The following is a 15,680-nucleotide window of genomic DNA, read 5'->3' as shown; positions in this document are numbered from 1 at the left end:
AAACAGCTACACAGAAGTAGGAGATTTGTAACACATTTCCTGGACGCGTTAAAAAAATCTGACGGTTTACTGATTTCTATTTTGTGAATGTAAGTTTTGTGAAGGCAGGAATGTCATGCCTTGCTCACTTTGGGCACACGGTACACACTCATAATTGTGCAGCTCTGACTTTATAGACTACTACCAGTACCTCCAGTGTAAGACCTCTTTTAGGAAATCAGATTAATTAGGTGATGTCTCCGTTGTATTTGATTATTCTCAAAGGGCACTTCATGTTTAGAAGACACAAAAAGAAGGTGGTGGTGGTTTTTTTCAACTTCTATAAGGATCCTTTTTTGATGTGCTACTTGCTTTTAGAATGTTTTAAGAACAATTTGTTAAATTTCCATTCCCAAGTCCCAACATACAGATTATCAAGTGTTAAAGCTATTTTCAGTGAAACATATAAAAGTGATAACATTTCTATTACATTTTAGGATTTATAAAGCGTATTTTTGTATTCTTTTATCCTCACAACTACTTTATGAGGTAAGTTATTCCTTGTATTCAAGAAATAAAACCAAAGTCAGGGAGTCATCCCCGTCATTTTTACTTAGCTTCATATCCAATAATTTAGCTAGAAATTATTCCACAAGTTCCTTATGTTTGACAAGAATCAGACGATCTTTCTACATGGCAATTTTAAAGAATTCCATACTGTTTATGAAGATTAACACATTCCATGCACACCCACAACTGCATAATTACTATATATAGCATACATTTTTTTAAAAATGAGACTTCGAGAGTTTAGGATCAGAATAAAGAATTTCCTTCCAGAAAATATAAAAGCATATTACCTCATCCAGGACCAGCGCGATGATACATATTTATACATGAAGATGACGCCGTGAGGTGTTTTTCTGAGATGGTAGGATGGAGGATGTGACTTGTTCCAGCCACATTGTGTCCCCTGGTTCCATCTGAAATGCCTGCAGCTAGTAATAGGCTTGTTGGGGCATCTCATACAGACTCAACAGAGGCCTAGCCTACAGCTCTGGCTTTAGTGAAGGCCCCATCCTCCTAAGCACAAGATCTGATTTCCCTTCAAAAACTAACTTATGAAAATGTTTACCAGAGGTTTAAAACTGCTTATTTTCAAAGTTACTGAGTTATTTCAAGATAACGGTTGAGTCCCTAACAAAGTCTTACTCCTTTTATAATTATAATATCACCATCTTTGGTTAAAATCAAAATGATGTTAAGAACTTCTGACAATTAACTTCAAAAAAGGTTATTAACAGCCTTGTAGTTACCATGGAGTCACTACATGACAAAACACAAAGATAATTTTAGGGCCTTGCATGGATCCCAACATCTGTTCCAAATGCACACTTTTCAAATCAAGAGTCAGTGTTCTGAGATGCATAATAAGGCTTTAACCCCACACATTCGTTAGTATATCCCAGCATGCTCTTTGTCTTGGCAACTTGTGAAGGAAGTGTTTCCATAGTCTGGAACATCTGGTCTAAAAAGGCAGAGACTTCGGGTTTCTAGAGAATAAGGTGAGCCATCCTGAGGGAATAACTTAATTCTGACCTGAACCAAGAGGTAACCAAGAGAAAGAGTGTTACTATTCCAGTGACCTAATATCTCAGTGTTTAGATTTTAGAACCTTTAGGTTTTCAAATTTAGAATTTTTTTTTTTTTTTTGAAGGAGAGGGAGGGAGGGAGAGCAAGTGAGCAAGCAGGGGAGGGGCGAGGGAGAGAAAAAAGTCTCAAGCAACTGAAAGCCCAGTGTGGAGCCCTATGTGGGGCTTGACCCCATGACCCTGAGATCATGACCTGAGCCGAAATCAAGAGTTGGACGCTTAACCGACTGAGCCACCCAGGCGCTCCTAGTATCTTACACTTTGATTCTTTAGAGATTACCATGGATAGGAAAATCCTACAAATCTTAAGCTCAAGACCCCTGAAAACAAAAATAGGGAGGGGAGGTGGCTAGGGAAGAAAGAATACAGATATATTTTATTTCCTCCACTTTGTGCTCTTCTGTTCTCTTGTCAAGGGCAGGAGCAGGGACAAAGTTTGAGAAGAAATCAGGCTGAGGAGAAAAAGGCCGGCTGGGTTTAGGAGCCGGGGCCAGTTCTTCCTCCCCTCCTCCGGCACCAGCAAGCTCTGCCTGCTGACTCAGGGCAGTATAGACACGCTCCTCAGCGCCCACCTCCCCTCACTGTCCTTCCCTGCCACCCACGTTTGCAAGATGGCCCAGGAATTTAAAGCCCTTCAACCCGCTAAGACCTGTTCCTTTACACAACTCCTCACCTTCCCAGTTGCAGCAGCTTATTAACACGAGGCAGTGTCCTTTTTTGATTTTTGGTTCTGTAGTTGACATACCACGTTCTAGGAGTTTCAGGTGTCAACACAGATGTCTGATAATTCTGTACAGGACGCACCGTGCACCACAGTGAGCGTAGGCAGCATCCTCACCGCTGTCACTTCAGCATTACCGGCTGTACGCCCTGTGCTTCAGGGCTCGCTCTCACCTGATGCCAGCAATCTGTACGAGGCATGCAGGAGGCTTCATCCGTAGTAGGAGTTTTCATCTTAAAATGGGCACTAATGCCTGGATGCGGCAGAAAGGGCGCTGGATCTGGGGCTTCCAGGCTTTGGTGTTCTGTGTAGCTCTGCCTCGTTTTAGATGTATTTTCTCCATTTTAAAATAGAAAATACCTCTTCAGGGGTGCCTGGGTGGCTCAGTCGTTGAGCGTCTGCCTTCGGCTCGGGTCGTGATCCCGGGGGCCTGGGATCGAGCCCCGCGTCAGGCTCTCCGCTCAGCGGGAGGTCTGTTCCTCCCTCTCCCTCTGCCCCTGTTCCTGTACTGTCCCTCTCTTGCTCACTCTCTCAAATAAATAAAAAATCTTTAAAAAAAGAAAAGAAGATGCTTCTTCACAGTCTTGTTGCAGGAGTGAAATAAGAGAATACAAGTGAAAGTTCTAGTGAACTTACCGTCTGGCACCTAACAATAAATGTTAGATGAATTTCAAGGACTAATTGGTGGGAAGTAAAAAAAGTGTATGCAGGCAGAAGGAAAGAGAAGCTGGCTTCTCGCAGAACATGTTCAGCTAATTCCTTCAAATTCATTTCCTTCTAGCCTGGCCTCTGAGGAGGTAATAAAAATGAAATGTTGGTACTGCAGGTGGCTATGCCCTGAAAGCTCGCCCTCCCTTCCCCTTTTCTGTAAGCATCTTGGCACCTTACTGAAGTTCAGCAAAGAAAGAACAGAGTGTGGATTACACAGTGAACCACAAATATCTGAAACCTGGAATCATAAATCCATATATTTGGAAAACAAAACTAGGAGAGCTATTTTTAACCTAAGTGGTAGGTAGGTTACCTTTGAGGTTGCTGGTCGCCATCTTACCAACTTGTGGAGTGATCCCAACTATGCCCTGATGGTACTGTTTGACTCACTGGATGCAGCTGACTGACCTGATCAGATCTACTCTTGAACTTCTTGGTTTGTGACCTAATATTCTCTTCCTTGGTTGAAGCTGTTTTGAATTGGGGAACTTTCAATTGCATTCAAGAGACCCAAGCATAAGCAAATTATAGCCACCACTAATGAATCTGATTTGGCTAATGTTCAACACACACCATGCTTACTATTTAAATGTGGACAGCAGTTCCAAGACAGTGTTTTATCAATAAAAGTAAGAAAACACTGAGTCAGCGAATATCCTCTAGAAACTTCATGCGAAGTCGATCATGATGTTACTGCCACCACTATCATTTGGCTTTGCCAGCAAAACCTTCCCCGTGCCTTAAAACAAAGAAGAAATGTGCACAAAATTCACAAGATTATTTTACTAGAATTAATGGGGAGAAGATAATGTAGTCAAGTTTCCACAAGGAAGATCTTCACGTTGAACTCCAGCCAAAGAAAAGAAAATTCAAGTTCTACTTTCAGTCCCAACTGGCCTGGGCACTGAAGCAATGCCCCCTTCTCTTGGCATGCACCTCTCAAGGGGTCAGTTTTGTGTGCACCTTTTCATGCCCCTGACCCTCTGCATCATGGCTCCACGACCCCAGGCATGAATTCTGAAAACCTTCTTCCATTTCTGTGGTTTTCCTCATCCAGCTGAGGATGCTGCTGGCTACCCCCAAAATGTCACCAACCGTACGCTCTGGTCCATACAGCTTTCTTCTTAAACTCTGGGAGAACTCTCAAGGACAACAGGGTAGCTAAGGGGACAAAAAAAGTAAAGTGCACTGTTGCATTTGGTGAAACTGCATTTGAAAAGGTCACTTAGATGGAAAACGTGTCAGAACAGAACTTCGCTTTTTCTTACCTGGCTCATCTTCAAGACTAAGAATTCTCATCAAGCCTTAGGCAGAATTTGAATAGTAGAGCACGATTAATAAAATCTGGAGGAAAGGGTTTCTTTGTTGTTAAGTTATTCTGCAACCAGTTAACAGAAAATTTGGCAGAGTTTAACAAAAATTGCCTTCTGGGATGATTTTTTTCCTTCTCTTCATCTGGGTGATGATTACATAGGTGTGTTCCCTTTGTAAAAAAGCTACTTAACGATTTGTGTATTTTTCTACATGAATATGACTTTTCCATCAGATGTTTAGTTGAAAGGTAAGAAACAAAAATAAAAAACTGATCCTGCAATGAAGTTAGGTCCTCATTGCTCAATGGAGCCGGCGTGACTGTGCTAATCTGTATTCAACTACGTGCTCACAAGTCCACACCTTTTCTTATTCGTCACGGGTCTCTCAGGGATCAATTTAGAGTAGGGCAGCTCTGTGTAATTCCTCTAGGTCACTTATTATAGATCTTATTTTAGGATATTAATATAAATATATCGAGATGTTATTTAAAATATAATAGGGAGGAAATGTAGGGAAGCCAGTTACACAGTTCTTGTGTGTGACTCTAATAAGCCCTTGACTATCTAATCAAGTGAACATGTACTTCCTTGACCCAAATAACTATTCTCCTCATCAGTATCAAGTTGTTTGCTATCTTCATGACCTAAAACAGTGTATGTTTGGAGCAACCAATGGTATTATAGACCCATGGCCATTAAGAATGAGTTCAAGCTTCCTGAGGCAAACAAATGAAGACAATCCTAGCAAGTCTCTAGGGACGGATCAAGTAAACGTATGTCAGACCACTGCCCTTACGCCTAGTGAAGTTCTGTGCTTGATCACAATCCACTTCCTACACACGCCCTTCGCATATGTGGGGGGGAGGGGGAGTAGGGAGAAGGATCAGAACCAACTAATTAGGGAATTCTTACTTGTTTGGCCACCAACAAATTGTATCATACTGAGAGTAAAATATGGTCATGCTAAGACTCCAGGCAGGCCAGATAAATTATCACAAGTGTAAGCCAGGAGGTGATTTTCCCAAGCCGAGCCTTCCCAGTGCATTATCTTACAGCGTGTCAGGGACCATCTCGACAGAAACCATTGGCTGGACCAGACCCCCGAGTCCTGAGACACAAAAGATGGTACAAGGTGTCTCAGGCCACAGAAACAACGCCCGACGGACGTCTCAGGTTTGAGTAAAATAATGTACGTAATTTTCACAGAAAGATATTCTCTATTTGTGGTTCCCACAGTCATGGTTCAACAAGTTAGTAGAGAAGTATAAAAAACACAAAAACTATTTAAACGCCTGAAAGCATGGGAAACGTCCAGTTCCCTTGGCAAAATACTATGTCACTACTACAAATACTATTAATGAAGCCAAAACAGGGATAGGTTAAAATGCTTTAAACATAATTTTTAAATAAAAAAGGCAGTGCTCAAAGTGTCTATGTGTATTTTTTCAGTTGCTCAATGATTATAAGTGTGTTAGAACAACACTCATATGCAGAGGGGGCAAAAACTTCTTAGGAAAAAAATAATCAAAACTGCCACTGGGCAATGGGACTCTGGCTTCCTCTTTGCTCTTTCTTGAATTTTTTAAACTTTCATTAAAGTGAAAGTTTGCCGTAATAATAAAACATTTAAAAGTTATTTAAAAGCGAAATTTAAAGGCATGGAACTCTTTTTAAATCCACTTTCTACTTCAAAATGCCACATAATGACAGTTCCAGATTACTTCTCCACACTGAATTCAGATGAGCCCTTCAGGAGCCAATACACACGAGAATGCTGCTTCTTTAGCGAAGGCAGCCATGGACGGCTTTCACCTATGTTGGACATGTGGTATGGAAGTCCTACCTTTCAAAAGATCCCTGGATTTTGCGGAGAGGCCTTCTTTAGGGCTTTCCATGATGCTCAAGAGCCAGTCAATGAACTAGGGTGAAAAGGAAGAGCAGTTATCAGTGAAGACAGTCCCACTATTAGTAAAAGAGCGACCCGGCCCTTGGGCCTGCATACATGCATCTCAGTGCAGGGCTGGCAGATGGAGATGAGAAGGGGACCAGGCCTAAGAGACGGGGAAGCTGGACACAGCTCCCATTTAGTCCAATGACCCAGCAAAGTCAAAACTCCTCTCCTGGCTAAATACCCTGAGACCTGCTATGAATTTTAACAGGGAGGTAGACATGGGCTCAGCAGGCCTCCAGTGTGCCATGAACTTTCTCTCTCATCACTCCGAGAGCACCACAGAGGTTAAGAACCTTGCCCAAGTGCACTCCCAATGAATGGCAGAGTCCAGATTTCAAGCCAATTCAGAGCCTCGCGCTCCTCCTTTGCATCCTGCTGCCTGATGCTGCGTGCATCTAGGCCCAGGCTCACAGGGCAGGTAGTAAATAGGGAAACACATCAGACATAAGCCCCCATTTCTAAAATCAGATATTCTGTAGATGAGAACAATTTGTGCCCAAATGGAATTGAAACAGGAAGTTGAAATGCAAGAGAAAGGCATCAAACAATTTACTAGGTACAGCCGGGTATGTTAACTGCAAATAAATTCTACAAATGAGGTAGAAACTCAGACTACTCAGGAGTTTGACTGATCTCCCAGGGTACAGCCAAAATTGTTTTTATATTAGATAGAGGGTAATTTCATTAATGACTAAATGTTGCCAATCTCGACTCACTAAAAAACATGCACATTAGTTAGAGGTACTAGGTATTTTAACTTTGGATGTAGAAACTGGCTTGTAAGAAAGAGTCAGAAAGCAAATAATCCTAATTCTCTGTTTTGATTAAATTTTTTTTTTATTTTTTATTTATTTATTTATTTATTTTTTAAAGATTTTATTTATTTGACAGAGAGAGATACAGCAAGAGAGGGAACACAAGCAGGGGGAGTGGGAGAGGGAGAAGCAGGCTTCCCGCCGAGCAGGGAGCCCGACGCGGGGCTCGATCCCAGGACCCTGGGATCACGACCCGAGCCGAAGGCAGACGCTTAATGACTGAGCCACCCAGGCACCCCTGTTTTGATTAAATTTTTTAAAAATTTTCTTTTTCTCAATTTTGTTTTATAATATCCGACTGGTAAGTAAATAAATCAAGCACTACAAGTACATAATAGACACAGGATGTCTGCACTCGTAGTCTGAAGTGATCGTGGTGTCCCAGGCCAGAAAAAACACAAGGGGATACCACATTTGAATTGATTTTGATTTAAAATGAAACAGCAAACACAAGATTTGGGATAATATGAATGCTTAACAAAGGCCTTTTAATTGAGATGCTCAGTGGAGTTGTGCACGGCTAACCCGTGGGTCCAGAGTTCAGAAATATTTTTAAAGACTAATGTTCAGATTTTCACAATCAGCCACAAAAAGTTGGCTTTAAGCTTTCAACCTCGTAAAAATCCTTAAATGAGATTCAAAAAAGAATCTCCCCCTCGACTGTACGAAAGGCCGCCCAGAGCCATGTAATGAGAAGTAGAGGAAGCACAGTGTTTCCATACGCTGCGCACAACGCCAGTAGCCTGGGGAACCTCAACGCTAAAAACCAAAAGGTGCTTCCTACAGTCTGGATTTCCCTGAGGGCTAGGGTGACGACCTTTACAAATTTCCCCATGTCATGAGCACAGATCAGGAGGAGGACGGGCCCTTGGAACGGGGCTATAGGACCGAATGAGCTACGAGGAATCTTACCTGTGCTACAAGAATGTGGATGTTCCAGATGCCCGTTTCCCTGACCTACCCCCAGGCGTGCTGGATCGTCCCCAACGTTGCTCAGCACCACCCTCTCCTCCTGGTCCTACGATCCCTGCAGCCTTGGACTTGCCTTCCTATCCGTCCTCACGCTGTCGTTCTGAGCGCTCAGAGCCTCACTCATCCTTTCACCCCCAGGATCAAGAACACATGTGCCTTCAATACCCCAGGGCAAGTATAAGCTCTTCTTTCCGGCTCACCTCCAACTGTAAGCAAGTCACTGCTACTGTCCTTGTTGTTTTTGGCCACCAGTTAGCCTCAAGCTCTGAGGCTCTGCATCTGGCTGCGATTCGGGGCTGAGGATGAAAGCCCGTGGGGTGATTCCAGTTTCACTTAACTTCCAACCTCAACTCTACAGCACAAATTGCTCAAGAGAAGATGGGCCACCTGCCCTGACACGCAGGCGGCTGCCAACCTCACCTTCTGGGTCTGTTCCTTCCACGGCTCTTTCTGCAGCAGAAGAGGCATGCTACTGGGAAGGAGAGTGAGAACCTCCTGCACAGTGACCCTGTGCATTGGACTCCTGCCAAGGAAGCTTGAAGCTGACCCAGCTGGGCCATTTTCCCGATGCCATGGCAACCAGCTAGCACTGAGGCCAAGGAGGAGAGGGGCCGCGTGGTCTGCCCAGGTCACCACTGCGGTTGCAAAGAGCAGCAACAAGAAATCCAAAGCCTCCAAAGGAAATAGAAAATCAAAGTTAGGCCACATGTTTTAACAATTCAGAGTCACCCATGTTCACACACACACAGCCCGGGTCAGGATGATGCAATGTGACCTTCCCCTTCACCCGAGAAGAGGAACCGGACTGAACAGCAAACTCCATTTCCACACTTAATGAACAGACATTTCAAGGCTCCAGAAGGTTGTCGGGATCCTCTTTTGTAAGACAGAAGGCCCAGCAGTTGCATTATTATTGCTCTAATAATGCAGGAGAAACCTTATTTCATTCCTAATCATACGGAGATCCAGATACTCCTCTGTTTTGGTGTCTCCAAAGAGATTAAAGGATTCATCAGGAGTGATATGGAAAGGGATATTTAGAGCTATTGTTATGTGGCCAAAACGGATTTTTAAAAAGAGGTATAGTCTGATCCTACTTTTGAACAATAACAAATGATTCCCCATGCATTTTATTTTTCTGTTCTCATTATTTAATCTAAATATTTCAGTGGCAAACACTTCATTTTGTTCCATTAATGCTGAAACGTAAGCATGGAGACAGACTAAAAACAAGCATTCTTGGAATAAGGGAGTCAGTCACAACAAATCATTAGGCATTTTTTTAAAACAATTTTTTCAGTATGTTCAGCCGTGAACTGAAATAGACTCACCAGAGTCTGGACCTATATATGTCTCCGGTCCTATATATATCTGTAATTCCAAGGATTAGTTTAAATTTTAATTCCAGTGTATTATTAGTTTCAGGTATATAATATAGTGATTCAACAATTCCATGTATTACTCAGCTGCTCATCAAGGTAAGTGTAATCTTAATTCCCTTCACCTATCTCACCCAGCCCCCACCCCCTCCCCTCTGGTCACCATCTGTTTGTTGTCTACAGTTAAAGAGTCTGGTTTTTTTTTTTTTTTGGTTTGTCTTTTTTCCCCCTTTGTCTGTTTTGTTTCTTAAATTCCACATATGAGTGAAATCGTATGGTATTTGTCTTTCTCTGACAGGCTTATTTTGCTTAGCATTATACTCTCTAGATCCATCCATGTCGTTGCAAATGGCAAGACTTCATTCTTTTTTATGGCTGAATAATATCTGTGTGTGTGTGTGTGTGTGTATCTCATCTCTTTTTTTTCCATTCACCTATCAATGGACACCTGCATTGCTTCCATACTTTGGCTATTGTTGATAATGCTGCTTTAAACATAGGAGTGCATATATCCCTCTGAATTAGTGTTTTTGTAAATCTTTGGGTAAATACCCAGTGATGCAATTACTGGATCATAGGGTAGTTCTATTTTTTTTTTTTTAAGATTTTATTTATTTATTTCACAGAGAGAGAGAGAGAGCAGGAACACAGGGGGAGTGGGAGAGGGAGAAGCAGGCTTCCCACGGAGCAGGGAGCCCGATGCGGGGCTCGATCCCAGGACCCTGGGATCATGACCTGAGCCGAAGGCAGACGCTTAACGACTGAGCCACCCAGGCGCCCCTGGGTAGTTCTATTTTTAACTTTTTGAGGATACTCCATGCCATCCTCCACAGTGGCTACACCAGTTTGCATTCCCACTAAGAGTGCTTAAGGGTTCCTTTTTCTTCACATCCTCACCATTTGTTGTTTCTTGAGTTTTTGATTTTAGCCATTCTCACAGGTGTGAGGTGATATCACATTGTGGGTTTGATTTGCATTTCCCTGATGATGAGTGATACTGAGCATCTTTTCATGTGTCTGTTGGCCATCCATGTGTCTTCTTTGAAGAAATGTCAGTTTATGTTTTCTGCCCATTTTTTACTTGAATTGTCTGGGGGGTTTTTTTGTTGTTGAGTTGTAGAAGTTCTTTATATATTTTGGACACCAACCTTTTATCAGATATGTCATTTGCAAATATGTTCTCCCTTTCAGTAGGTTGTCCATTAGTTTTGTTGTTTCCTTTGCTGTGCAGAAGCTTTTTATTTTGATATAGTCCCAATAGTTTATTTTTGCTTCTGTTTCCCTTGCCTCAGGAGACATCTAAAAAGATGATGCTATGGCTGATGTGAGAGAAATTACTGTCTGTGCTCTCTTCTAGGATTTTAGTGGTTTCAGGTCTCACATTTAGGTCCTTAATCCATTTTTGAATTTATTTTTGTGTGTAAGAAAGTGGACCATCTTCATCCTTTTGCATGTTGCTATCCAGTTTTCCCAACACCATTTGTTGAAGAGACTGTCTTTTTCCCATTGTATATTCTTGCCTCCTTTGTTGCAGATTAATTGACCATATAATTGTGGGTTTATTTCTGGGCTTTCTATTCTGTTCCATTGATCTATGTGTCTATTTTCATGCCAGTACCATACTGTTTTGTAATTACAGCTTTGTAATAGAGCTTGAAGTCTGAAAATGTGATGCCTCCAGTTTTGTTTTTCTTTTCCAAGACTGCTTTGGCTATGCAGGGTCTTTTGTGGTTCTAAACAAATGTTAGGATTGTTTGTTCTAGTTCTGTAAAAACTGCTGTTGGTATTATGATAGGGATTGCATTAAATCTGTAGACTGCTTTAGGTAGCATAGACATTTTAACAATATTTGTTCTTCCAATCCATGAGCTTGAACTGTCTTTCCATTTCTTTGTGTCATCTTCATTTTCTTTCAACAATGTTTTACAGTTTTCAGCGTACAAGTCTTTCATCTCCTTGGTTAAGTTTATTCCTAGGTATTTTATTATCTTTGGTGCAATTGCAAATGGGATTGTTTCTTAATTTCTCTTTCTGCTGCTTCATTATTAGTGTATAGAAATGCAACAGATTTCCGTACACTGATTTTGTATCCTGCAACCTTACTGAATTCACTTATTAGTTTTAGCAGTTTTTTGGCAGAGTCTTTTAGGTGTTCTATATACAGTATCATGTCATCTGCAGAGTGTAGTTGTACTTCTTCCTTACCAATTTGGATGCCTTTCCTTTTTGTTGTCTGACTGCGGTGGCTAGGACTTCCAGTACTATGTTGAATAAAAGTGGTGAGAGTGGACAACCTTGTCTTGTTCCTGACTTTAGGGGAAAAGCTCTCAGTTTTTCCCCCGAGTATGATGTTAGCTGTGGGTTTTTTACATGTGGCTTTATTATGTCGAGGTATGTCCCCTCTAAACCCATTTCATAAAAGTTTTTTACCATGAACGGGTGTTCTATTTTGTCAAATGCTTTGTCTGCATCTATTGAAAGGATCGTATGGTTTTTATCCTTTCTCTTACTGATGTGATGTATCACGTTGTTTGATTTGCAAATACTGAACCAACGTTGTACCCTAGGATAAATCCCACTTGATTGTGGTGAATGATTTTTTAAATGTATTGCTGGATTTGGTTTGCTAATATTTTTGTTGAGGATCTTTACATCTATGTTCATCAGAGAGATTGGCCTGTAGTCTCTTTTTGTGGTGTCTCTTGTCTGGTTTTGGTGTCAGGATAATGTTGGTCTCATAGAATGAATTTGGAAGTTTTCCTTCTTTTTTTTTGAAAAAGTTTGAGAAGAATAGGTATTAACTCTTCTTTAAATGTTTGCTAGAATTCACCTGTGAAGCCGTCTGCTCCTGGACTTTTGTCTGTTGGGAATTTTTTGATTACTGATTCAATTTCATTGCTGGTAATCAGTCTGGTATGACTTCAGTTTTTTTTTTGCATTTATTGAGACTTGTTTTGTGGCCTTCTTTTGTGATCTGTTCTGGAGAATGTTCCATGTGCACTTGAAAAGAATGTGTATTCTGCTGTTTTAGGATGGAATGTTCTGAATATGTCTGTTAAATCCATCTGGTCCAGTGTGTCATTCAAAGCCACTGTTTCCTTGTTGATTTTCTATTTGGATGATCTGCCCATGGATGTTAAGTGGGGTGATGTTAAAGTCCCCTATTATTGTATTACTGTTGATTATTTCCTTTATGTTTATTATTAACTGTTTTATGTATTTGAGTGCTCCCATGTTGGGTGCATAAATAGTTAACAATTGTTGTATCTTCTTGTTGGATTGTACCCTTTATGCTTATATAGTGTCCTTCTTTGTCTCTTGTTACAGTCTTTCTTTTAAAGTCTATTTTGTCCTATATAAGTATTATTACCCCAGTTTTCTTTTCACCTCCCTTTGCATGATAAATACTTCTCCATCCCCTCACTTTCTTTTTTTTTTTTTAAAGATTTTATTTATTTATTTGACAGAGAGAGTCACAGCGAGAGAAGGAACACAAGCAGGGGGAGTGGCAGAGGGAGAAGCAGGCTCCCCGCCGAGCAGGGAGCCCGACGCGGGGCTCGATCCCAGGACCCTGGGATCATGACCTGAGCCGAAGGCAGACGCTTAACGACTGAGCCACCCAGGCGCCCCAATCCCCTCATTTTCAATCTGCAGGTGTCTTTAAGTCTGAAATGAGTCTCTTGTAGGCAGCATATAGATGGGTGTTGTTTGTTTGTTAATCTATTCTGTCATGCCATGTCTTCTGATTGGAGCATTTAGTCCATTCACATTCAAAATTATTACTGATAGGTATGTATTTATTGCCATTTGTTACTTGCTTTATGTTGTTTTTGTAGTTTTTCTCTGTTCCTTTCTTCCTTTGCTCTCTTCTCTCACCATAAGATGGCTTTCTTTTTATTTTATTTTTTTTTTAAGATTTTATTTATTTATTTGACAGAGAGAGAGATAGTGAGAGCAGGAACACAAGCAGGGGGAGTGGGAGAGGGAGAAGCAGGCTTCCCGCCGAGCAGGGAACCCGATGTGGGACTCGATCCCAGGACCCTGGGATCATGACCTGAGCCAAAGGCAGACACTTAACGACTGAGCCACCCAGGCGCCCAAGATGGCTTTTTTTAGTGTTATACTTGGAATCCTTTTTCTTTACTTTTTGCATATCTATTACTGGTTTTTGATTTGTGGTTACCATTAGGGTTGTATATAACATCTTCTACATATAGCAGTCTCTATTAAGTTAATGGTTACTTAAGTTTGAACCCATTCTTTACTCCTCCCTTGCCACATTTTAGGTCTATGGTGTCATACTTTACATCCTTTTATTTTGTGAATTCCCTGCCTATTTTTTACATATATATTTATTTTTACTGCTTTTATGCTTCCTAATTTTCTTATTCTTACTTAGGGTTTTTCCTTTCCACTCAAAGTGTCCCCTTTAACATTTCTTGTAGGGCTGGCTTAGTGGTCATGAATTCCTTTAAGTTTTGTTTATCTGGGGAACTCTTTATCTCTCCTTCTATTCAGAATGATAGCCTTGCTGGATGGATAGCCTTGCTGGATAGAGTATTCTTGGCTGCAGATTTTTCCCTTTTAGCACTTTGAATATCATGCCACTCTCTTCTGGTCTGTAAAGTTTCTGCTGAAAAATCTGATAGCCTGTGGGGTTTCTCTTGTGTGGTCTTCTTTTCTCTTGATGCTTTTTAAAAGTCTCTATCACTACTTTTTGCCATTTTAATTAGTATGTGTCTTGGTTGGACCTCCTTGGACTGATTTTGTTGGGAGATCTTTGTGCCTCCCGTATCTGAATTTCTGTTTCCTTCCCCAGATGCGGGAAGTTTTCTATTATTTCTTCAATTAAAGTTTATACTCACTTTTCTCTTTCTTCTTCTTCTGGGATCCCTATAATGCAAATGTTATTATGCTTGATGGAGTGGCTGAGATCCCTAAGTCCATTCTCATTTTGCATACTTTTTTTCCCCTCTCCTGCTCAGCTTGATTATTTTACATTACTCTGTCATCCAGGTTGCTGATTCATTCTTCTGCTTCCTGTACTCTGCTATTTATTCTATCTAAGGTATTTTTAATTTCATTTATTGTGCTTTTCAGCTGTGATTGATTCTTCTTTATCTCTTTAAGGGTGTCACCGATGTCCTCCACTCTTTTCTTAAGTCCAGTGAGTATCTTTACAATCATTACTTTAAATTCTCTATCAGGCATATTATTTATCTCCATTTTGCTTAGGACTCTTGCTGTAGTTTTTTTTTTTTTTTTAAGATTTTTATTTATTTATTTGAGACAGAGAGAATGAGAGAGAGAGAGCACATGAGAGGGGGGAGGGTCAGAGGGAGAAGCAGACTCCCCGCCGAGCAGGGAGCCCGATGCGGGACTCGATCCCGGGACTCCAGGATCATGACCTGAGCCGAAGGCAGTCGCTTAACCAACTGAGCCACCCAGGCGCCCAGGCCTCTTGCTGTGGTTTTGTCTTATTCTTTCATTTGGGACATATTCCCCTGTCTCCTCGTTTTGTCTAACTCTCTGTGTCTGAAAGTCAGCTCTGTCTCCTGCTCTTGAAAGTAGTGGCCTTACGAAGAAGAGGTCCTGTAGTGCTCTGCAGCGCACTTTCCCGTTTAACCAGAACCTGGCACTTCGGGGGCACCTCCTATGTTGTTAGTGGGCCAGTCTGGTGCTGCCTTGTGCTTGAGTTGAGTCAGAGTGTTTGCAGATGTTGAGTTGGGTCAGGTGTTCAGCAGAGATGCAATGGCATCAAACTGCAGAGCACTTTCCCTGTGCTGTCCCCTGAGAAGCCTTCATCGGTGGGCAGGGCCCACAATCAGAAGAACTGTCTGTCCCCAGCCCATTGCGGGGGCCACAGTCTGACCAGTGTGGTGTTTATCTTTCTCTCTCCCCAGGGCAGGAATCACTTTGGAGTGGTGTTGGTCCCTGTCCAGGCCGCGAGCACACTTTTCCAGGCTTGTGGCTTCAGTTTGAATGGGCTTTGGCCAAGAGCACATTGGAGGAGGCGGATCTGCAATGTGCTCGGGCATGAGATGTGCAGAGCCCTCAAGGTTTGCACCTGGGGAGAGGGCACGTGCTGCTACCTCTGGGACCACAGTGGCTGGGCCAATCCGCAAAGCATACAAGGGTAGGGCATGCACTTTTACCAACGTGGACTCAGGTTTGCTGTGAAAGACCT

The 15,680-nt window shown here is 41.8% G+C and overlaps 1 protein-coding gene across 6 annotated transcripts in view; it reads right to left on the bottom strand.

Moving 5' to 3' along the window:
- Positions 1-3,831: 3,831 nt before the first annotated feature.
- Positions 3,832-15,680, bottom strand: part of FOCAD (focadhesin) — a 310,969-nt gene continuing 299,120 nt past the window's right edge. For 5 of the 6 annotated variants that reach the window (XM_064579206.1, XM_045882481.2, XM_064579210.1 and 2 more), the window contains 3 exons: positions 8,535-8,786; positions 6,220-6,295; positions 3,832-4,224 (listed from right to left, as the gene is read on the bottom strand). In XM_064579206.1, the coding sequence (XP_064435276.1) occupies positions 4,151-4,224; positions 6,220-6,295; positions 8,535-8,786 (402 nt within the window). In that variant the 3' untranslated portion in view covers positions 3,832-4,150. Of the gene's footprint in view, positions 4,225-4,331; positions 4,408-6,219; positions 6,296-8,534; positions 8,787-15,680 lie in introns of all 6 variants that reach the window. The other variant, XM_064579209.1, reaches the window with a different exon arrangement.

This window comes from Mirounga angustirostris, unplaced genomic scaffold (assembly GCF_029215605.1).
Source record: "Mirounga angustirostris isolate CCGP_5_RB_7025 unplaced genomic scaffold, mMirAng1.0.hap1 SCAF_15, whole genome shotgun sequence".
In the NCBI taxonomy this organism is placed as follows: Eukaryota; Metazoa; Chordata; class Mammalia; order Carnivora; family Phocidae; genus Mirounga; species Mirounga angustirostris.
Note: the sequence above shows the minus strand (reverse complement) of the source record. Positions and strands in the feature narration are given on the sequence as shown.